This window comes from Cynocephalus volans, chromosome 18 (genome assembly GCF_027409185.1).
Source record: "Cynocephalus volans isolate mCynVol1 chromosome 18, mCynVol1.pri, whole genome shotgun sequence".
Lineage (NCBI taxonomy): Eukaryota > Metazoa > Chordata > Mammalia > Dermoptera > Cynocephalidae > Cynocephalus > Cynocephalus volans.
This window is the reverse complement of record NC_084477.1, coordinates 13621298-13644646: the sequence shown is the minus strand read 5'-3', so window position 1 is coordinate 13644646 and position 23349 is coordinate 13621298. Positions and strand designations below refer to the sequence as shown.

Sequence of the window (23349 nt, the reverse complement as noted above, 5' to 3'; positions counted from 1 at the left end):
GCAGCTCCTGAGGTGCCTCCAAGGGCTACATGGGACACAGGGGGGACCAATGATCCAGTCCAGTCACCTCATTTTACAGGTGAGGAACTGAGGCCCAGAGAGGTTATTTGTCTCCAAATCAAATGTCTGGGAGCATCTGCACAGCACCTGTCTTACTCTCTGCCTTGACCTTCCAGTACGTGTGGACATCAGGAATGGTCCAATCCAGAAGCCCAGGCTGCCATGCCTCGCATGTGTGTGTCCCAGGATGGGTCTCTTACTGTGCACACCACCCAAGCTTGAGCCAAAATGCAATGAAAAGGGTGCTGCCATTAGAAGTAAACTTTAGAGTCTTTTTCACCTGAAAGAAGGAAAGGCTGAATATACAGAAATTCATGTTTTCTATTGAGAGGAAAAAAAAGGCTAAGTAACTTTAGCAGAGCTGAGATCCCAACTCTGTGCAGAGGGGACTGGCCTCGCTGAGCTCACAGATGTTTGGGTCATACTCAAAATATGAGAACTGACTGTTCCCTCCTGCTCTCAAGACACCACGTCACCCTGGGACCTCAGCAGCCTCTTCCAAGCTTTGAGTCGGAGCAAGGAGGAAGCATTCTAGGGTTTAGTAAACAGCGAGGAAGGAAGGGGCCAGGAGATGGTTTGCTGATGTGGGGTGAGAGGCACCTGTCTTCAACTGGGGACATATGGTGAGCCCAGATGGCCCATTCATCCTGTTGCCCTGCAGACCTGGAAACAGGCTGGCCCTGGTAGTACAGGAATCTTCAACTTAAAATTCTTGGAACCCACAGTCAAAGCACTGCCATAAGAAAAAGAGGAAGATTTTCCACAATCTGGCTCTTTGTGGCTGGCTTATCATCAATCGTCACCAAAATCACCATCGACCAAGAGCGTAATTAGCCTAATTAATAGCATCAACTTACTTCAATAAGGCTCAGTTATGCTGCGACTTGTGGTTTGTAAAATTAAAATCTAGGAACAGCGTGGCCCCAAATGGGATTTTATTTGTTTATTTATTTATTTAATTTATTAGTATTTTTTAATCTTAACTTCTCAATATACGCTGTAGTCGATTTTCATGACCCCTTTACCCGTTCCTCTTCCCAGCTCCCAAATGAGATTTTAGGCGCAACTCAGGAAGAATTCGATCAAAGACAGGCGATGACACCAAAGTGCCTAACAGGTGGCCCCTCATCACGAATCCCAAGGCTACTAACTACAAGGAGAAACGAGGCTAATAGCTTTAATAGCTACTAATGGCACATGAAAATGATTAAAAGAAGTTTACGAGGGGTGAATGTGATGCAGAGGCTGGCACAGGTGAGGTGACGGTCTCCCCGGTGGGGACAGTGACACTGCTTTCTCCTCGTACCTGTCACTCTGCAGGTGTTAGGTGGGGGGCTATGTCTGATTCTCTTGTGAACTGCCTCTCCTGACACCAGAGCCCAGCACCTTCCATCTTGGCCAGGATGGGAGCTAACATGCACCATACGAAGAAGTGTTTTGAAAAGTTACCTGGGGAACTTACCCACACACGTGCCCTCGTCTGAGAACCGGAAACCCTCCATGCATTCACAGCGGAAGGTCGCTGGGTGGTTGTTGCAAATGGCATTGCTGCCACACACCGAGGGCTGTTCTGCACATTCATCAATATCTGCAGTGGATTTTTTAAAAAGGCAGCGTTTTTTTAACCTCTTCAGACATCACTGAATATAACAAAATAGAAAGCGTTTTCACGGGAGAATGAATGAACTTTAAAACTAAGTTTTCCATACTCCAAAAGTAGTGTTCAAAACGATTTTTTTTTTTTCTGTGCATAACTTTCGAGACCGATCCCAGGCCCCTTTCCTGAGTAACCATGGGATTCCTGCACCTGCCCTGGTGCACAAGTCACTCAAACAAAATTGGCAGTACATGTTCCAAGGCCACAGAGCCAAATATGTGGACTGTGAATAAGGATCTGACACTTCAGAGCATGTTTAAATAAGCTACTGTTCAAAAATGATGCCTTTCTCCAATTACAGTTGCAAAGAAAAGTTGAACAATTTAAAGCCTAATTGTGAATTTTTAAATATTATTCAGAGTTTAACGGACTGAAAGGAAAACCATGAACTCCTAAGACCATAAAGGAACTAGCAGGGTGATGTCCCTTCCTGTGACAATACTATGGTCACCACATGGGGTAACATAAAGCAGAAAGCACATGCTCTGGAGTTGGACATAGCTAGGTTCAAATCCTGCCTCCTTTAGTTACTAGCTTGTGTGATCTTGAGCAAGTTACCTAACTACTTGGCCTCAGTTTCCCCATTGGTATATAAGCATAATGCTATTCATCTTGTGAGGACTGCAGAAAATGGAGCTCCTAGCACGCCCAAGACATGCAGCGATTATTATAATTATTAGTAATTGAGCATGCACCCTCAGCCTCGGTGATGGGTCTGGCTGATTCTGGGAACATGGTCCTCAGATGGCCACTAGGATTTGGGGGCCGGTCTGTGGCTGCCACCAGAGCTAGGCTGGTTGGCCCAGGTAAGAAACTGAGCTAACCTGTCATTACACTAGTTACCTGTCCTCTGGTGGGTTGAAATGAACACAGTTACACAAAGTTCTTCCAATGCCAACCTCATACTCAGAGAGTACACAGTTACTTCTGGCAGTTCTAAAAACTGAGATGTGTGTAATAGAGGATTTTGTAATGTCTGAAACCACACAACTCCCTCCCCCTCCAAAGCCCCTTCCAATGCTTTAATGTGAATCTTTCACTCTTGGAAGACAAAACCTCCTGTGTCTACTTCCAATGGCCAGTCAGGCTAGCCCTGTCATGGGTGGGACAAATGCCCTGCTGGATTATTGGACAACGTCATACGAGACAGGCATTCTTGCACTGCCGCCGCACTGTCTTTCCTGCACCCAGGCAAAAAACCCAAACCAAATGGTATTTAACTTTCTGAAGATATACTGAAATGTGTGTTTCTGTGAAGGGTTTAAGATGCAAGACCTCAGACAAGAGGACTGTGCAGGGCACTGCTGGAAGGTTACAGAACAAAGCCCCTCCCAAAGCAGCCTCTTCCACAAGCTGGAGCTGGGGACTGGGGGCAGTGGTGGTGGTGTGGATGTCACAGCTCCATCTACCAGCGGCAGCTCCCACAATGTGGGAGAGAAAAAGGTCATTTCTGCACCCACACTCTCAGAGGACAGTCCCAGCAGAGATCTGGACGCATCATACTGACTGCACAGCTCACATACAGCTGCCAAAGCTGAGCAAAGAGCAGCAGTTTTCAATCAAGAAGACAGAGCAGAGTCACCAAGGGGAAACTTTCCAAGCTCCACGCCTCCCTGGGAACATTTACGGAAAGGGAGGCTGTATGTTTTGAAAAGCTTCTTAGGGGATCAGGCTCTTCTCTCAGGCCCTATCGAGAGAACCACTGGCAGATAGGGTCTTGGGGCTGGTGGGATGAGGCAGCGGGGGGACAGTCCCCTGGTACAACCTCCACCTCCAGGCAGGGCTACACGTGCAAGCCAGCCTGGACGACACCCTTTCTGCAGAGACAAGACCCCAGCAATTTCCCCGCTAATGTTTCATGGTCCCTGCAGTTTGGATATTCTTCCTAATGTGTAATTTAAATCCTGTCTTCTGTAAATTGAGGCCAGGACCTTAATCCTCTCTTTAGTGGAAATACTAAACTGGTGATCACTGACTCTCATAACCAGCCACAATGTGTGCCCAAAGATGACTATTCTTACTAGTTGACATCTGGTCAACCTCTTCTCTGAAAAGTGATCTCTTCACATAATTACCCCCTAACCTAATAAGAAAATCCTGGATGTTTTTTGTCATTACTGTTTTGATTTTATTTTTTTCAGAGTGGCTACTTCTCACGTATTTTCAATGACTCTGTTTCTCCCATTTGCCCCTTTTACAAAGGCTCTTTGAGGAGGAGAGAAGAGGATCATTCTCGATTTGTTGAATGTCTTCTACGTACTCAAAAATGACTCAGTGAGAGATTCCAGGCTCCAGATTGAGAAATACATGGGAGCTATTCTGTGATGCACCAAGGCTTGAATCACAGAGCTCTGTGATTCAACTGGAAACCTCCAAATTACATTGGAGGTTCATTGTGTGATGTCTAACCAAAACCAGTCTCTCACGGGATGCCGCATGTCATTAGGCCCATGCTACACACACCGAATTATGAAGTCCCATCCGCATTCACCTCTCAGGCACTTTCCAGCTCAAAATCTCACATGAAGCGATCTGCTTAATGCAATTTCCTGCTAAAGCCTCGTGTCTCGATGCATTAACACTTTGAGGCATGTTCTAATGACCCAGAACAATAAATAGCCTGGCTGGGAACATGCCCACATTCCACGGAGCCAATGTGCCAGAACAATGTCTAACCACAGGACAAAAGCAAGTCTGCACCCGGCCACCTGTCTTCCTGGGCAAGGACATCTAAAGATTTTCTATGATAGCAACAGATTATGTAAAGTCTGGCTGGATGGTTGTGCCTTCTAAAGTGAAGTGCACCCATTATGACAAGCTCAGGCACCAAGAGTGGAATTAGCAGGCTGGGGTATCTCCACACACAGCAGAATCTGCCAACCTTCGCATTAAATCAGCACGCCAAATCTGCCTTTGGTTGGGGATGTTGGATTCCAAACCTAAGGCATTATTCTGAAATTCTGAGGCTGCTGAGCTTGCTTGGTTCTTATACCTGAGTCAAGCAAGGGTAGAGGGAGCTGCTCATCTTTCTGGCCAACTGTAGGTGACCACACTACCCATTCTGCCAGGAAACTTACTCTATCCTTGCTTACGCTCACTGGCCAGCCCTCTGCTGCAGATTTAGGTAGCACTGGTTAAAGCAATTGAATTCTTGTCCTTGGCAGTGAATTAAAATTTAGTAACAAACGTATAAATATCAACCCGACTACATGAAAGTATCTGAAATTAAATTGCAAGTAATAAAATAAGTACAACAAGAAGATAGAGTTTACAGATGTTTGAGTCAGAGACATGAGTTCAAACACGGTCCATCACTGGCTCACTGTATGGAGTCTCAGTTTTCTCATCTGTAATAAGAGGAATAAACCTCACACCCATCAGGATAACCACTATGAAAAAACAGAAACTAACAAGTGTGGAGAAATTGGAACCTTCGGATGCTGTTGGTGGGTATGGGTTGGAAGCTGCTATGGAAAATGGCGAGTCCCCCAAAATTAAACATAGAATTAGCATATGATCTGGCAATCCTGCTTTGGGGTATAACCAAAATAACTGAAAAATAATCGGAAATAATCAAAAGCAGGGACTTCAACAGATAGCTGGACACCCATGCTCAGAGCAGCATTATTCACAACAGCCAAGAGGTGGAAGCAGCCCAAGGGCCCATAGACGGATGAATGGATAAACGAAATGTGGCCTATACACACAACAGAATATGATTCAGCCTTCAAAAGAGGGGAAATGCTGATATATGCTACACCACGGGTGACCCTTGAGGACATTATGCTCTATGCAATAAGCCAGTCACAAAAGGACAAATACTGTATGACTCCACTCATAGGGGATCCCTACAGTAATCAAATCCATAGAGACAGAAAGTAGAACAGTGGGTGCCAGGGGCTGGTGGGGAGAGGGGATGGAGAGTTAGTGTTGAACGGGTAGTGGGTTTCAGTTTTGCAAAATAAAAAGAGAGATATGGAGGTGACGATTGTACAACAGTGTGCATGTTACACAACTGGAACCCTCAAAAATGGTCAAGATGGTACATTGTACATTATGTGTATTTTACCACAATGAAACATAATTTTTTAAAAGACAGGAAGGAAGGAATCTACCTCATTAGAGTTGATGGGGAATTAATTGAGATGGTGTTTGGGGAAGCACTTAACGTCAACAGTACCTGGGTGAACCCCAGCTGTGGTTACATCACTGGTGCTACCATAGACACCTCTGACCTTCGAGTCCCTCTGCACCTGTGCACTCTGAGCATGGAGTGGAGTGGGGCATTAGGAGTTCTGTCTACCCTGCTGCTTACATCAGATGAAAGAAAGGGGCAGGAGCCCTGCCCTTATGGAGGGAACAGCGAGTGCATGGCATAAACAATCCAGGTGTGCCATGGCCGTCAGTTTTTTATGTCACCTGTGCTTCCTCTCCACACCCAGCTCTCTGGTTTATGAATCTGGAAGCTTCTTTCTAGCCTGACTTCCAGCCCCCCACCTGCCCCACAAGTCAGAATCAAAGGCTGTACCATAGCAGATTCTCCCATCTCCTCGGAAGCCGATGGAGCACTCGCAGGTGAACTGGGTCCCAGGCCCGGGGCGACAGGCGGCGTTGGTGTCACATCCATGTGTACCGATGTAGCAAGGATTCTGAAGGGCATCAGGGGAGCCGTCTAGAAAGGCAGAGACAGAGGAACCAAGTGAGTCTTTGGGAACTCTGGCCGGTTTCCTCCTTCCATAGAAAGGAAGCCACAAGGTGATCGCAGAAGCATGGGGAGGAAAGGGAAACCAGCGGACTCTGTGTCATCCTGGTGCAAGATTGGCAAACTACACCCCTCTGGCCCCTTCCTTGTTTTTGTCAATAAAGTATTATTGGCAACCAGCCACACACTTACATATAGTTTATGGCTACTTCTGTGCTATGGCAGAACTGAGATGTCGTGACAGAAGCCATATGGCTGGCGATGCCTGCAATATCTACTATCTGGTCTTTGAAGGATAAATGTGCTGACCCTTGATTAGAGCCACAGTTGTCAAAGAAGGGAGAACACCACTTACCTTGTTTCTGCTTTACAGGCTTAAAGAAAGCACAGACCGATCAGCTAAACAAGTGACTTAGACATGCAGAGAGAACCACAAAGAGCTGAAAAAAATACATGCATTCAAAATGCATGCACACAGTTTGATCCCAGGTTTGGAACAAAACAAAAAAAACAAACAAAAAATGCACGTGCCCAGACAGGCCCGGCATGTGCTCGGTCCCCTTACCCCGCACGGGCCCGATGGAGTTGCTGAGCGCATAGCGCAAGATCCTCTCTTCCTCATTGTACAGGACAAACACGCTGTCCACTGACAGCTGCTGGGTGCTCGGCAGGGCTGGCCTCGAATCGTCGTGGACGCAGTCTTGGAAGGTGATGGTCTGGCGCCACTGGTAGGTGTAGGTGTGCGAAGGAGCAGCCCCGTCTCGCTCGGGCTCTGTCACCGTGTACTCCCGGGTGGAGGAGGAAGTGATCACTGGGGTGCGGGAGGGCAGGAGGGGACAAGGCAGGTTGAAGGAGAGATCGTTACAGATGCAGGAAGCTGACTTCCTCAAAGGCTTTAAGACCAGCAGTGGCAGTCCGTGCCCGTAGTGCTATCAGATGGCAGTTGAAGTGCTTACATAGACAATTTGTGTTGGGACTCATTCTGCTACCCAGATTTCCCATACTATCACTGTATTATTTGCATTATTAATATTTGTTGCCTTTCTCATCAAGTGCTTCTCTATAAGTTCCTAAGACTCCCAGAAGTAGCAATCAAGGTCGTGGAGAGAGCACACACTTGGTAGGAATCCACTTGAATTCACACCTTGTACCACGTGCAAGCTGTATGAGTACGGGCCAGTTACATACCTTTAGCCTCGGTTTCTTTTACAAAATGGGTGGGCTTGAGGGTCAGGTGAGGTAGTGTTTGTGACATTTCTGGAATCAAGCAGACTAATACTATCCCTAAGATAAACTACCATTTATCGATGATTTCCTACATGACTAGCAGTGTGAGGACTGCCTCTTATTTATAGGTTTTTTCTTAGGATCCAGCAAACAGTGGTTGCTTCCTATCACCCTAGATGAAGCAGTTCTATGTTATTAAAAACAGACATTCAATGGGTGTCAGTAGCCAATTTTGGAAAAATTACTATAGCACTGTAAGCACACCTCAACAGAGGAGAGAAACAGCCTTTCCCACACAGAAGACAGCCTGCTATTCACCCATGCAACAGAAGCCTCAACTTCTTATTAAAAAAAAGAAAAAGTATAAAAGACTCTTTATATTTTGAGCTCTGCTGCACTTTGCTCCATAAAAGAAGCAAAAGCCAGAGGATGAATAAAGTATCAGTGTGGGCTGCCTCCTGTCCAGTTCCTGCGTGCTGGCCTGCTGGAAAGGCCATCTGGCTGCAGGCTGGGTCCTGTGGCTGGTTACCCTCCTGTGCACTGTCTGTCCTCCCCCCAGAAAAATGCAACCAAGCCACAAAGCCCTGGTAATTGGTACAACCTTTCTGGACAGCAACTTAACAAGAGCCTTTAAAAAGTCCTCATTGTTTGACTCAGCTCTTCTATTTCTAGGAATCAAGTCTTAGAAAAGAATCAGAAATGTGGCCCAGATTTATGATAAAAATGGCCATTTCATCTCATTAGAAGAAGGGAAAACTGGAAATAAGGTCCATTTTAGAAAATAGAGGAAAATAGTGGAAATCAATAGCCATCCGATAAAATCATACAGATTCGTTAAAAAATGTTTCTGAAGGCTGCTTAATGAAACTATTAAATATTCGTGATTTGGTGTTAACTGAAAAGAAGTTATCACAATGTGGTATGATTGCAATTTCATTTAAACAAGAACTATCCACCCAATGGGGGATTATATAATAGTATTGCATCAGTGTTAAATTTCCTGATTTTGGTAACCGTTCTGTGGCCATGTAAGAGAATATCCTTGTTTTTAGGAAAAACACATCAAGTGTTTAGGGGATGACCAGTCATGATGTGTACAACTTACTCTCAAAATAGAGAAAGAGAGAGACAATAATAAAGTAAATGTGGCAAAATGTTAACAATTAGTGCAGCTGGGTAAATGGTATGTGGAAATTTTTTGTGTTATTTTCAACTCTTCTGTAAGTTTGAAATGATTTCAAACCAGGTACCAAATAGAGAATAAGTGTAGTTTAAAAAGCTACATAGAAATGCATATTAAAATAAATTTCTATTATTTTTATCTTGGAATTATATAACATGTTGGGATATTTGATGTATCTCCAGATAGATAGATAGATGCTGGGGAAAGGCTTAAAGGAAATACACTTCAATTTAAATAATGGTGATGTCCAGATGTTACGATTCTAAGTTATGCTTATTTTTTTGTGCTAAATTCTCGATGTCGAGTGTGCCCTATGCCTATGATTGGGGGAGGTGACTGTCATCAGGTATGTGTGTCCCTCACCTGTGTGGGAGTAGTGGTACAGCTCGGTGTAGGGCTCGATGTGCACTGAGGAGCCAAAGGGGATCTGTGGCACGCGGCCCTCCAGCTCTGTGTCGATGGTCAGGTGCCCGTGCTCGTCAATGCCGCTGAACTGCTGCTTGATGACCAGCTTGCCTGGGTGACCCACGAAGGTCACCTCGGCCTGGCGGGTGAACTCACCCCCTGCAAAGCAAGATGGGCCTGTCACCTGGCTGTCTGGCAAGCACGCCCTCTGCACACAGCATGGGGCTGGGAAGCCAGGGCAAGTGCAGGTGCAAACCTCCCCTGCAGGTGATTCAGTTTGGTTGGTAGGACACGGGGCTAGTGAAGCTGGGGACAGAGCTTGGATATCCGTGCAGCCCGACCAAGCCACACACGGAGGAGAGAAACTACTTTCCAGCTGCAAACCAGCACCTGAGATGGGTTGGCTCAGGCGTTGTGCTAGAAAAGCAAGGAACCAGATGGGCCTCCTGCTGTGTGATCTTGAATAAATTACTTAACCCCTCTGAGCCTCCATTTCCTGATGATATGAAAGGGATACAATCTATCTTGTGGAATCCAGATGAAATAAAGTATGTCAGGGCTGGCCAGGTAGCTCAGTTAGTTAGAGTGCAGCCTTGGTACACCAAGGTCATAGGTTGGAATCCCCGAATTGGCCAAAAACGAAAAAACAAACAGAAAAATGTGTTGTGCAAATTGCCAAGTGTTCCACCATGCCACCACGATGCCATCTGTGATGATGATGATTGAAATATTGTCTCGTCCTGGTCAGGATGAGTGAGTTCTTAAGGGCCAATTATCACCAATACCAGAAACCACACTGGGACCACGTGCTATGGTTGGTGCTGGCTCAGAACTCCCCCCGGTCTGTGCAAGGCAGCAACGCAGACAGACAGGAAAATACTCCCCCCTGTTCAATTGTTCTCCCACTACTGCAGGGTCTGGCAAACTATGTCTCCAGGACTAAATCTGGCTGGCTGCCAATTTTTGTACAGCCCTTGAGCTAAGAATGGCCTTTACATTTTTTAGATGGTTTAAAAAAAAAATCAAAAGAAGAAGAATATTTCATGATATGTGAACATTATATGTAATTTAAATTTCAGTCCATTAATAAAGTTTTATTGGAACACATTCACGCTTATTCATTTACATCCTGTCTACGGTGGCTTTAGCTCTAAAATGACAGAGTTGAGTAGTTGCCACGGACACCATGTGGCCTAAAATATTTATCCTCTGGCCCTTTGCAGAAAAAGTTTGACAATGCCTGCTTTATAGTTACCCAAGTCCCAGGCAGGTATCCAACTGTTAACATGGGTCCTGGGGAAATTAAAAGGGTGATGGAATAACAAAGATTTGCTGTTGTAGGAAATTTGTACAGACTCTGTCGCCCCGAGTCTGGCTGAAGTTGATGTACTGTAGGTACAAAAAATCACCAAGATAAGTTGACACACATGTGAAGCAACATAAATGTGAAAAGCTGTGCGGGGATGAGGGTCTTTGAGTCTGACTGCAGTTCAACTATGTTTGCAAAGAAAAAAAGGCATCGTGTTTGCACGGGAGCATGATAGTGGTTATCACTTTCAGAATATGTACGCCAGTAGAATAGGGAGGAAAAACTTTAGGCCCCAAACTAGCAAATCTTATGGGTAGGTTCACCTCTTTCCTTTCTTAAAATGGCCCCACTTCAGAAATTATGTCTTTATCCTCTCTAACTTTGGGGGGAGACATAGGCGGGTAGTTTCCAGTTTAAATTGCAGATGGCGATCCTGCTTTCTGCAGTGCTTCCCCTGATGGAGGCTTGGCTGGGACTCTAGGTGGGCCGGGTGGTTTGGGAGATGGCAGGTCCAGGTAGTCAGAGCAGTGGCTCTGGACCTGAGCCCCAGCACAGCAGCATCCAGGTCTTGGAAGTGACCAGAAATGCAGGACGCAGGCTCTTCCACCTCAGCCATTCCCAGGAATGGGCCTCTAGCATGCAAGGTCCAGCACGCACAGGTGCGCTGGCCTCAGTAGAGCAAGGGCAAGGCCACCACTACCCCAAGGAAACGTCCCCCAAACAATCTGCCCACATGTCTGCTAAAGACTGAACGTTCCCCGGCAGGACACAGTCTCTAAAAGTCTCCAAGAAATTCAGGTTTCCTAAGACTCTTGAAGACGATGTTCCTTTTCTTGAGCAGACATCGCAGAAATGTCAAGTATCAGTTTTGGGTTGGTTTGGGATTCAGAGGCTTGGTAAAGAGAATGAGGCAACCTGCGAGTCCCCACTTTGGGTTGTGAGGATATAGGAGCTGATGTCACTTGCTCTGCCAGGACTTGCTCCTTGATCCAAACACAATTCTGGGCAGTCTCGGTTAATATGTATCAGTGAAAATACATCAATAAAAATAATACATGTTAATTTTACATTTTCGTTTTATTTCTGGGGCAGAACTACAGAGTACTCTGTCTATAGACAAAAAGGAGCCACAAAATGTTCATCCATAAAATGCTCCCTTTCCATTCACTCCCAGCTCCCCCTGCCCCCGGTCCCCCACCCTGGCACCACTGTGTGGCCCACTGATTTTAGTGACAGATATAAATTACCAGTGATGCTGAAGCCGTTCCTGAATCCGTCCTGCTCCACAGCAAACATCCACCCAATGATGCCTCCAATAGGTGCCAGAGGAAGCAAGGAGTAGCCAAGGGTCTCGGGAATGGTGCTGATGGCCGTGTAGGAGCGGCCGTGATTCATCACCACGTAGGAGTGGAGATCGGTGTTCTCAAAGACAACGGGGACCTGGCTGGTCCCCACAAAGATCCTTCCTTTCACCTTGCCGTTGACTCGCTGGGGGGAACCTGAGTGAAGCATGAGCAGAGGAGAGATCACTTTAGCCAGCCTTTCAAGAGTAATACGTCCAGTGGGACCTGCACCTGTTTCTCATGCAGAAAGTGTCAGACCCGTGCACTAAGCACAAATCCCACACACCGGAGTGGCTCGCTTCACAAAGACCACGAGACAAGAGTCCGCTGCAATCAAGCAAGAGGTGTTTATTTCAGCATGCTGGGTCGCTTTTTCATAAGCAGCCCCAAACTTACAATACCAAGGCTTTTTATACCGTTTTTCTTAGACTCTCATAACAGGCTGAGTTGTTAATTAGCCGTGGCGCCTTAAGATTTATGGTTAGGCTCAACAGACTAGCACCGCTAGCACCCCGATAAAAGATGTTACATGTTTATCTTCCCTGGTCCAGCCAGGTGTCCAGAAGATAAGGGGGGGCTGGTTCAGTCCTTGGGACCGGCTGTCTCCTGGAATGTGTGCCTGGTTCTGCCTTGACTTCTGCCTGACCTCTTAAAAGCTGCTTCACTTAAAATACCTTTAGATATGTTTTCCCCGTTTTTAGTAAGTGCTTACAGGAATAATTTGTGAAGATTAGGTTAAAGTCATACTTTTCTGTTACAATTTGTGCAGGCTAAAGTTTATATAGGCAATAGTGCAGGTTAGAGTTACATTTTTTATAACAAAAGCAAAGAGGCAGCACAGCACTAGGGTGAGAGGCTTTGGGGTAAATGCTAGTAGTCGTCCTTCCCAAGAAGACAGTGCCCACGACTGTGTGCCATGAGCCTTAGAAATTCCAGCACCCCTGTCACTCTTCCACGTGGCTGATACTGGACGGCATGAAAGGAGGATCCCCTGGGAGCCATGGCAATCGAGGAACTTCAGCGGCATAAAAAGCCATCTCAGGAGAGGAGCAATATCACAGGCGACTGAGAACTGAAGTGAATGTATAATTGATCACTTTTGAGAGAAAAGGGGGTGTAATTAATCATGTCGCTGGGAAGGCAGGGCCCTGGGGATCTGGGACATTTGGCTGCCTGATCTGAAATATACCCTAATAAGCATTCGGGCTCAAATACAGGCTTACTGCCCAGAGTTAGGGTGCACAGTCTGAGTCCTGGAGCCAGGACAGTTGCAGGCAGCAAGGACATCAAAGCCGCACGGATCTGCCTCTGAACCAGCCCTGCTTGGTGGACGAGGCGTGTGTCTGTGGTTGAATGTTCTTTTAGAAAATTAGGAAAACCATGTGAGTGAGACTACTCTGGGAAATTTACAAGCTTTCTTAATAGAGTATACATAGGATAGCATTATTGTTTAAAAAACTACATTGATAATAAATGTTAGCCCATACCCGGGGGAAAACTGCTAGCAGTGGTTAACTCAGGGAAATAAGGTAAACATTCATTTTCTATACGATATATCTCAATGATGTTTGAATATTTATAACTTGCATATATTTATTACTTTTTCATCAGGAAAAAAATAAGAATGAAAGAAATTAATTTGCTCTTGTGATAATTGAGTAAGAAAGCTGAAGGTTACCATATGACCCAGCAATTCCAATTCCTAGGTATACACCCAGGAGAAAGCAACATGTATGTCCACTCAAAAACCCAGACACAAAAGTTCTTAGTAGCATTATTCATAATCTTCAAAGAGCAAAACAACCCAAATGTCCCTCAATGAATAGACAAAATATGGTATATCCATCCATTGGGATATTATTTGCCTAGGAAAGGGAATGAAGTACTGATCCATGCTAAAATGTGGATGAACCTTGAAAACATTATGCTAAGTGAGAGAAGCCAGACACAAAAGATCACATACTGTGTGATTCCATTTATATAAAATGTCCAGAACAGGAAAACCCACAGAGACAGAAAGTAGATTAGTGGTTGTCAGGGGCTGGGGGATTTTGAAGAATTGAGTGACTGCTAGTGGATACAGTGTTTCTTTTCGGAATGATGAAAATGTTCTAGACTTTAATATATTCAACTTTGTGAATATATTAAAATCCACCAAATGGTGTACTTTAAAAATGTGTGTTGAATTAGAGCTCAAAAAAAAAAAAAAAAGCAAACAAACAAAAACCCAAAAACTGAAGGGAGAGATAAAAGAAAGGTCACCTTGGATTGTTTGTTTGATGTAGAATTAAATTCTATCAGTTACTGATTGTACATATCTTAGTTCTCTTCCTAGATTATAAATCACTAGGAATAAGACTTTCACACCCAGCCTTTTCATTCATTCTTGCTAGGGTTTTCTTTGCATAGTAAATTCTCAGTCAATTTCACTGAAATTTATCATAGACAGATGGAATTGCACCTGTGTGCCATCTGTGTTCTGATGACCTTTTGCTGTGTTCGGTGTGCCCAAACTGCTACACAGGTTAGCCACCTAGCCAGGGCATATTTGACACAGAGTAGTTCGACACACATGTTGTGTCATTACACTGGGAAATGCTGTGAAGTGAGCAGACAAATAGGGAAAAAATGCATCCAAGAACAGTTTCAGAAACAAGCAAGAAAGCCAAGTTAGGAAACCAAACAAAACTTTTTTCTACCAAACTTTGAGCTAGAAAAAAAATTTTAAGTAGCAAGAATCCAACAAATATTTAAGTCACAAAACTATTGTAGTGTGCGTATATAATGTCAAAATATGTGGCCGAACAGCTTGTCACATCTCAGCTTGCTGCCAAACACCGACTGCTTAGCATTTTGAGCTCTGATATTTGGCGTGGAACGAGCTAATGAGGTTGCTCTTTAAGAATAAACTTTCATTGTGGATTTTGGAAGCTTCTAGAAGGGTGGGAGAGGTATAAAAGCCAAGCTTAAAACAAAGAAGCAAAGGCACCTCATCCCTGGGGGGACAGGATTTGTAGGAAAACAGAAAAACACTTTAAAGAAATTAAAAACATTCTCCAAAATTAATATGAAAAGCATACTAAATGTTCTTTCATTGCTGAAGGTTGTATTAAAAAAAACCAAAAAACAAAAAACCTCACTTTATCTAATTGTGACCCAGAAGGAAACACTTCTCTTGTTTTTAGCAAATTAAAATAACTGATTTAACTGTGGCTATGGCAAGGGATCTGAAAAACAGAAAACCTTCCTCCAACTTTATTTTCATTAGTTTTATTTTAGGAGTTTTATTTAATCAGATTTTGCAAAGCAGTTGAAGTTCCCCATGAAACACACAAGGAAAATGAGCCGTGACAAGTGAGGCTACTTGGTGGCACCTGAAGGAACAAATCCGCAGTATGATGGGGTTTTTTGTTTTAATTCTGGTATATGGCCCCAGGCTCCCAGAAATCTCTCTCTCTCTGAGTGAACTGTTACCAGGATCCCCTAGACTTGCACAGAAAGGATTCTCCTGACCTCCTGAAAGCATCAAGACCGTGTGGGTCTTCTGAGGTCAGAGTTCAGAAGTGATGCTGGCCCACAGTCAAATCTGTTTTGGAGTCAGCTCTGCAATGGGCTAGAATTAACTGGGGTGCACCCTCGCTCCACTGTAGCCATGCTGCACTGCCAGGTGCATGGGGAAAGGAAACAGAAGGCGATGGATGACCGGAATAGAATTGACCCACTACAGTTCGGTCTACATCAGCCTCCTCTGGCCCTGCTGGGGTGTAAACAGTCATTAAGATGGTTAGGTCTGGAGCAGCGCCACATCACACGGGAGAGACTTAAGGACAAACACATGAGGTTTAAAAGAAATAGCAGAAAATGAGGGACATGAACAATTACTAGTCCAGGCAGTGTAATTTCAACACTTGGCCTTTGTCTCCTGCTAGGGGCGGTCATGAAGAGGGGCTCCCGATGGTTGTCATCTCAGAGATGGAGAAATAGCACAGGAAAGAAAGAGACTTTGCCCTCTGAGAAAATGGCCATTCTCCAAGGAATGCCTCATTAGAGAATATAAGACTCAGGAATAAGAGATGAAATATCACTGCCAGACTAAGCACACAGCCCACCTCCAGAGATCTGAGCAAAAGCAGCCCTTAAAAACAAGCACCAAAACCAAAGCTCTGCACCCCCTGCCAGCTCCCATTACCTTCTGCGACACACTGCCTGCCGTTCCCCGTGTAGCCGGCCACGCAGCTGCAGCAGAAGCCAGTGGCGTAGTCCCTGCACTCGGCGTGCACCGAGCACTGGTGTCTGTTGTTGGCACACGTCTGGCGGGCATCCGTGTTGTAGCTGAAAACTGTTCAGAAGACAGGGCACACCTGTGAGCATTTGCACGGCTCGGCCTGGGAGGTGTCCCCCCAGCCCTGCAGGGACTCACATTTGCCCAGGCAATTCAGGGGACCAGAGGCACTACAGAAGATTAGCACCCGCTACGTGTAGCTACTGAAATTGTAATCTGGCTCCACTATTCAAACCACTGAGGCAAACAGGTTTAAAAGGAGTTGAGAAAGCACCAGGGTGGATTATTAAAACATGCTATGACACAGCGTATACAGTGTCACTGAATCAACATTAGGTTACTGTCACCCAGTATCAATCTTAGGTTGGTGTCCATTGAAGGTAATCAGAAGGGTCAGCTTCCCCTTAAAATATATACATTCTTACTATTTATATATATCATAAAAATACATATATATTTCATGTATATATCAAATTATATACAACATAAAATTTTCCATTTTAACTCTCTTAAAATATTAACTACCTTAAAATATTTCTCCCAAGGAATAATACAGAAGCTCTTACACTCAAAAGCCAATCGGAAATAATCCCTCAGTCACATCTGGTCTAAAAAGACTTTGACCCAAGAAACAAAATGAATTTCTCTCTATTTTAAATTTCTAACTCCAAAGTTCATTTCATTAGAATCATGAACTAGCTCATTCAATTGAATAATCCAGAGCAAACTGATTTGGAATGAAGTTCAACAGCACAAGAGGGGTGAACTTTTAGAGGGGATAAGGATTGCATTTATAATGGACTATATACATACTTGGAAGGGAATTTCCAGTGTGTATAAAGACAGTGTTTGGAGCCAAGAACATGTGGGCCCTGAGCTGAATACATGTGACGCTGATCACTTAAACCTAGCTATGGGCCTGGCTCTCAGTGGGTCCGCCATGGCCTGTGTATCCGTGGGTGACTGTTCAAATAACACCAGGAATGCACTGCTGGCCAGCAAAGACTGACCTTTCTAATAAACACAGGGAAATAACTGGGCTAGAGGGACAGAAAAACATCTGTTTTAAACACACTTTGGGTTTAAATCTAGGCTTTTTTCAGTATTATGTAACATAAGTTGTTGGGGCCAGAAATGGTTTCATTCAAATATGATGGTTTCAAAAATGAGAATTCCAGAGATACCTAGATAGGGTGGAAACAAGAGGACTCAAAACTAAACATCTGCAAGTAAACACACCCGACACATCTGGGGAGATCACTTGGAAACCCAGCTGTAGGAGCAGGGTGCCATGTGCTCAGGGGTTTTGGCATCAACCAGGAATCTGGGGTGCAGTGTGTGTAGGGGGAGCCCAAGACGTGAACCTACGTCCTCGTCCTGCCACCAAATGGCAACGTCTCCATTTCTGAGCCCCAAAAGTAAGCGAACACCCTACCCAGTAGGCAGCCTCATGTCCCTGCTGTAAGAACAAACATTTCGGACTATTGCTGGGAACAAGTCAGGAGAAATCGAAATACTGAGTGAATACTGTGGATTGTGCTAGACTTTTCTGAGGGTTTTAGGATAACTTCATAGTAGAAGTACGAATGAGTCACAGTAAACATATTTAAAGGCCTGGACCATCCCATTTGTATGAATCTGAATGGATTATACGTCAACCAAAAGAGAGAAAAAAAATGAACACAGTTTAGTTGAAACATCTCATAAGACAAAGCATGTTGGGGTTCAGACTGTTTTCTCTCAAAATATTGCACAAATCTGACATAATATGGTTGCCTAGAAGATACTATATGGTAAAACTATCTTTTAAAAAGGGGGATCTACTTATTCTGTATTTTTTAATCTTCACAAACCAACTCTGAAACTGGCAGGACTTGGGAGAAAAAAAAAAAAATCAACCATTCTTATTCCAAAACCAGGAGGAAACAAGTAGCAAAGATTAGCCGCATAAAATTGCCAAAAGAACTTCTAAAATGTTTTTTCAGGTGGGTGAATAGATTCCTGATCTCAGAAGTCACAAGTAAGAAAATCTGACTTTCAAAACAATTCTAAAGCACGTTTCTCTTTAAAACAGACAGAAGAGAATTCAGGAAACTTGAAAGAGGACACACTCAACAGTCTCTGTCACCTCAGTCCTAATCCCAAAAGATCACGGGGCATCTCTGAAGTCACCGGGTCTACACACCCGTGCTGTACAGCTGGGACAGTTCAGTCCTCCCCCAAGCTCTCATCCTTACAAGCCACCCCAGTGCATGCAACTGACACCCTCCAGCGGTACTGCCATCTGGAAACCCCAGTGTCACCCACCAGCTGCCACTTAAATGGTCTTACCAACTCCTGTTTCCTCCACTTCGTCCACATCTATGACCTGTGGGGGCTGCTGGGGGAACTTCTCCACGGGCAATTGGAAAGACCTTGTCCTCTCTGTGGGAGGTCCAGGGGGTCTCTCGGTGGCCGTGCGGCGTGGGGAGAGGACACGGGGCACTTTGTATGTGTGGGCGTCTCCTCTTCTGGGAGCCTCATGGGGGAAGGGTGTGGTGCCCATGTCCTCCAGGCCCAGATGAGGAGTCACCAGGTCATAATCTTCGTCCTCGTCATCATAGTCTGCTCCATTGTCAGGTTCGAAGTTCACGTCCGCGGGCAGCACACCATTAGTTGTGGCTGGACTCCCAATCTCAAACACCCAGATGCCCTGTTGCCCGGAGTTGCTGCTCCTAGAGGGGAGGACAGGCTTCTTGGAAACAGGCTGGCAACCCTTGAGAGCCCCCGCTACCCACGCAGAAGGAATCCTGGGGATCCGTGTTGATCTGAAACCCATCGCCTGCTTCCTCCTGCAGCAGGGGATGGAAGACCAGCCACTGTCATGTCTGGTCATGGCAGAGCTGAGACAGACCGGGGCTATTCAGTGAGTTTGTCCCAATGGACACAACACTAGCAGAGGCCCCCCAAGTCATTCCAGAGGTGCAATTCAGGGACGTCATCAGGGATTAAAAAGTGACCTACCCATACTAGTTGCTGGTTATGTGCCCTAACTTAGGAGCTAAGGTAGCTCTTACGTCGAAGGTAGCTTTATGACTAAAGTCATTTTATTTTCTTCACTATTCTTTTTTCATGACGTGGTGTGTGATACAATAGAACATATATATTTGGCCTTTGTCCCTGGCTCCTGAAACAAAGCTTCTAAAACCCTTGAAATTTCTGGAATGTTAAGAATGCCATCTTTTGAATAAAGCATAATTCAATTAACCTGCAAAGAAAAGAGGTTACCAACTTTGCAAAAACAGAAGTTCTGGTAAAAGTATAATGCTCCATGCAAAAGACTTTTAACTTGCCTGCCACATAAAAACAATTTGATTGCCTTTACTCTCTTATTCTTTATTATTTCAGTGTTGAAGATTATTCTCCACACTGACATATTTAACAAATGTGTGAATATAATAGAAGATATATATTTGATCTTTTGTTTCTGGTTCCCCAACACAAGAGCCCCTAAAACAAGAGCCCCTGAAATCTCTGGTGTGATAAGAATGTCTTTTGTATGTTAATGTGATGGTTGGTGGTTGGTGGCCCCTAGGTAGCTGCAGAACGGGGGCTGCTGGACAGAAAGACCATGCCCTGATTAGAGGCTTAGACGTTCAACCCCAACCCCTCACCTCCAAGGAGGGGAGATGGGCTGAAGGTTAAATTAATCACCAATGTCCAGTGATTTAATTAACCAGGACTACATCATGGAATCTCCATAAAAACCCCTAAATGGCGGGGTTTGGGGAGCTTCTGGGTTGGTGAACATGTCCAGGAGCTGGGAACATGGCACACCTGGGCATGGAAGCTCTGCCCCTCCCCCACACCTCACCATACATGTCTATTCCATTTTGCTGTTCTGAGTTATATCCCTTATAATAAACTGGTAAGTAAAGTGCTCTCCTGAGTCGTGTGAGCTGTTCTAGCAAAGTACTGAACCTGAGGAGGGGGTCATGGAAACCCCTGATTTATAGCTGGCTGGTGAGAAGTACAGGTGGAAAGGCAGGGCTTGTGACTGGCGCTAAAGTGGGGGCAGGCTGAGCCCTTAACCTGTGGTCTCTGCACTAACTCCAGGTAGTTAGTGCCAGAACTGGATTGAATCGTAGGACACCCAGTTGGTGTCTGGAGAACTGGAGAACTGGTTCAGGTGGGGAAAAAACCCCACACATCTGGTGTCATGTGTTATGAATGAAAACAGTTCAGACATGGTTTATTAGAAATCCTTACTCTGTTGGGTGTGGGATCTGGGACAGGTTTACCCTTTTGTGCTCAAAAGGTGTGGTGCAAAGCAAATGAGATGCAAAATCCAAAAGCATTTTACAACTATAAAATACTGTAGAATAACCCTAATCTCTACGTCTTGCTCCACTGTGTCTGTGACCAGAAATGTTCCTACCAGAAATTATAAAAAATGATCATATTACACAATGGAAAGGGGACATTCATTACTAAGTACAAGACATTGAGCAAAATATTGGGGTGGGATGAGAAATGAAGAAAGTCTTGCAAAAAGAAGATGTCTAATGGATCTGTCTGCCTGGGACACATGTAAAGGCTTTCAGGAGCTTACTCGTACCAGCTCGCGAGAGCCTGCTGTTAAATTTTTAGTAATTTTGCAAGCCAATTATTAATCAAAGCCGTTGCAAAAAAATTGAATTATATCAACTTACAATTAAATAAATTATATTTTTTCAAAGGCAAGAAATACTCAAAGCTCATTACATCCTAATTCTTTTACTAGTATCCATGTTCTTGAAGTTATTTAAGTCTACTGGATCTTGATGGTGAAAATTTATGTAATGAAGCATCTTTTCTCAACTCTTCATTGAGTAACATGACGTTAGTACTTGAAATTGGCTATGGTAGGAGGATTTACACCGTGGAAATAGGCAAATGCCATAACCTAGGGCTCCCCCTACCCTCATAAAACCAGTTGTTAAGCATTTACCAGCACACCACGAAGTCAAGGCCAGAGGAATTTTATGCTACATTTGACAGTAAGAAATTGGGAAGGGGCATTTCATTCTTTGCTTTTTAAAGAATAATAAGAGAGGAAAGATTTTAATTTTATAAAATCAGTCTGGGCTTTTCCTTCTTTTGCCCAATTCTACAAAATAACCTGAGAGAGATCACTGTCTCTGCTATAAGAATTTCCACCCTAGTCAATGTGGGGGTAAAAAGGTTCTTAGCCTTGGTTTCATAGCAGGAGACAGGTTTGAATACCTTTATTTCTAACCTTATAGAAGAAATGGTAGAAACTGTTTTCAATAAGGATGATATCTAGACTGGCTGGTGGGCTCAGCAGACAGCAGTGTCATAACACCAAGGTCAAGGGTTCGGTTCCCTGTACTGGCCAGCCACCAAAAAAACAAAAACAAACAAAAAACAAAAACAAAAAAATAAGGATGATGTCTAAAAAGCAGGATGGATACACGTTCATTCTAAGAGTACATTCCCTTAAGCTCAGCAGGAAAATAGTATTTCATAACATAAAAATGATATAGAAAATTTAAACCTGTAGGAACATTTTTAGGAGGAATGATCTATAAAACCCATGACATTTACCCTAAAATAGTAATAGTTTTAAAGGGAGAATCTACTGAAAAGACAATGAAAGCATACTTGGCCAAATTTTCAATTGATTCTCTGTCGTTAGCGAATATGTTATAAGCTCCGTCGCTCTTCCAGAGGAATCCCACGGAGCCCTGACAGAATGCGACCACAGCAGGGACCTGGTTCTTGTCTGTCTTTGAGAATGTTGTATGGAATTGCAGGCCATCTTCAGGGTAAAGGAAAATGGCATAGGAGCTGACATCAGAGGAGGTCAAAACAGCCTGGAACGTGTTTCTCTGCAAAAATGAGTTAACATTTAATTACTTAGGAAATATCTGCAGATCTGAAAATGCATTATTCACCAAACTATGCATAAAAAGTGCTGTAAACAGATGGCAGTATTCTCACCTTATTCTAAAAGTAGTACTTTTTGTAGCAAGGACCAAATATTCTGAGATAACTCCGATGTAATATCTCTAAGGCTATGCCAACATAAAATTTTATGATTAGCTAATGAATATCTTCTGCATATCTGCAACCCCAAGGTTAACCAAAAACTATAGAGATGGCACCTCCAGATGGTGGCCTAGATTTCATGCAACTTAGGAAATCCTTAGGTGCAGAATTTGTTTCCACAGCCATTAAACATTTTCAACCACATTCATCATTTAACAAACATTCATTGGGCTTGAACATCATACAGAAGGAAAAAACATGAGCTTTGGGAGAAAAGAGACCTGAGTCCAACTCCTGGCTCCACTCACTATTGGTTGGGAGACCTTACGCAAGAACAAAATACTTATGTTCTCTAAGCCTTGATTTTTGCATCTGTAAAATGGAGAGAAAACCACCTACTTCATAGAAGTGTTATGTGAGGTTAGCTATGAATCGCCCAGCACAGAGAGTATTTCTTGCTGTGTGCATACAGAGATGGAAAATGCAAGGTCCCTGCACTTGAGTCTAGACAGGAAGACTGACATGTGACCAGAACTTTGCAAGAACAGGGGATGGATTCTATGACAAATATGTGCAAGCACTGTAGAAGCTGAAGGAGAAAGTGCCAAGTGCTAGGAGGGGTGGGGGTGGAGGAGGTGGTGCAGGGGGTCAAGGCCTCGCAGAAGGGCCAAGTCTGAAGGAAAGAGAAGGAGGAGTTTGCCACCTGTCGGGAGGAGGCAGGGGAGGACATCCCAAGCAGAGAGGACAGCACATGCAAGATACTGCATGGCAGGGTGGGGAGGGTGGCATGATCAGGGACTTGCAGAATCATTTGGTACAGCACTGCTGAGAGCATGTGACAGATTAGGCCCCAGAGGTAGGCAAGGGCTCAGTACCAAGGGGTTGGGCATTTATCACCCAAGTGAAAGGAAGGCATTAAAAAATTTTAAGGTTTCAAGCCATTTTCAAGTATGTCACCCAGATAGCTAACAGTTGAGCCAATGTATCATGAAGGCCCATAACAACCTTTCCCAAAGTGTGTTCTGTTGGGATATAATGTGTCCTATTTGGGGTGCGGTGGGGGTAGGGAGATGGCCAAAAGGTTTGTGGACTGCTCAGTTAAACAGCATGAAGCAGGTTTCTCTACTGCAAGACTTTCCAGGGTGAGTCAC

General features: G+C 44.4%; 1 protein-coding gene across 1 annotated transcript in view; it reads right to left on the bottom strand.

Annotated features, from left to right (window-relative positions):
• Positions 1-23349, bottom strand: part of NID1 (nidogen 1) — an 81830-nt gene that overhangs the window by 36948 nt on the left and 21533 nt on the right. The window contains exons 3-10 of the mRNA XM_063082732.1: positions 21812-22038; positions 18500-18882; positions 16076-16225; positions 11791-12042; positions 9193-9393; positions 6985-7230; positions 6246-6389; positions 1523-1648 (exon numbers count right to left, since the gene is read on the bottom strand). Of these exons, the coding sequence (XP_062938802.1) occupies positions 1523-1648; positions 6246-6389; positions 6985-7230; positions 9193-9393; positions 11791-12042; positions 16076-16225; positions 18500-18882; positions 21812-22038 (1729 nt within the window). The remainder of the gene's footprint in view (positions 1-1522; positions 1649-6245; positions 6390-6984; positions 7231-9192; positions 9394-11790; positions 12043-16075; positions 16226-18499; positions 18883-21811; positions 22039-23349) is intronic.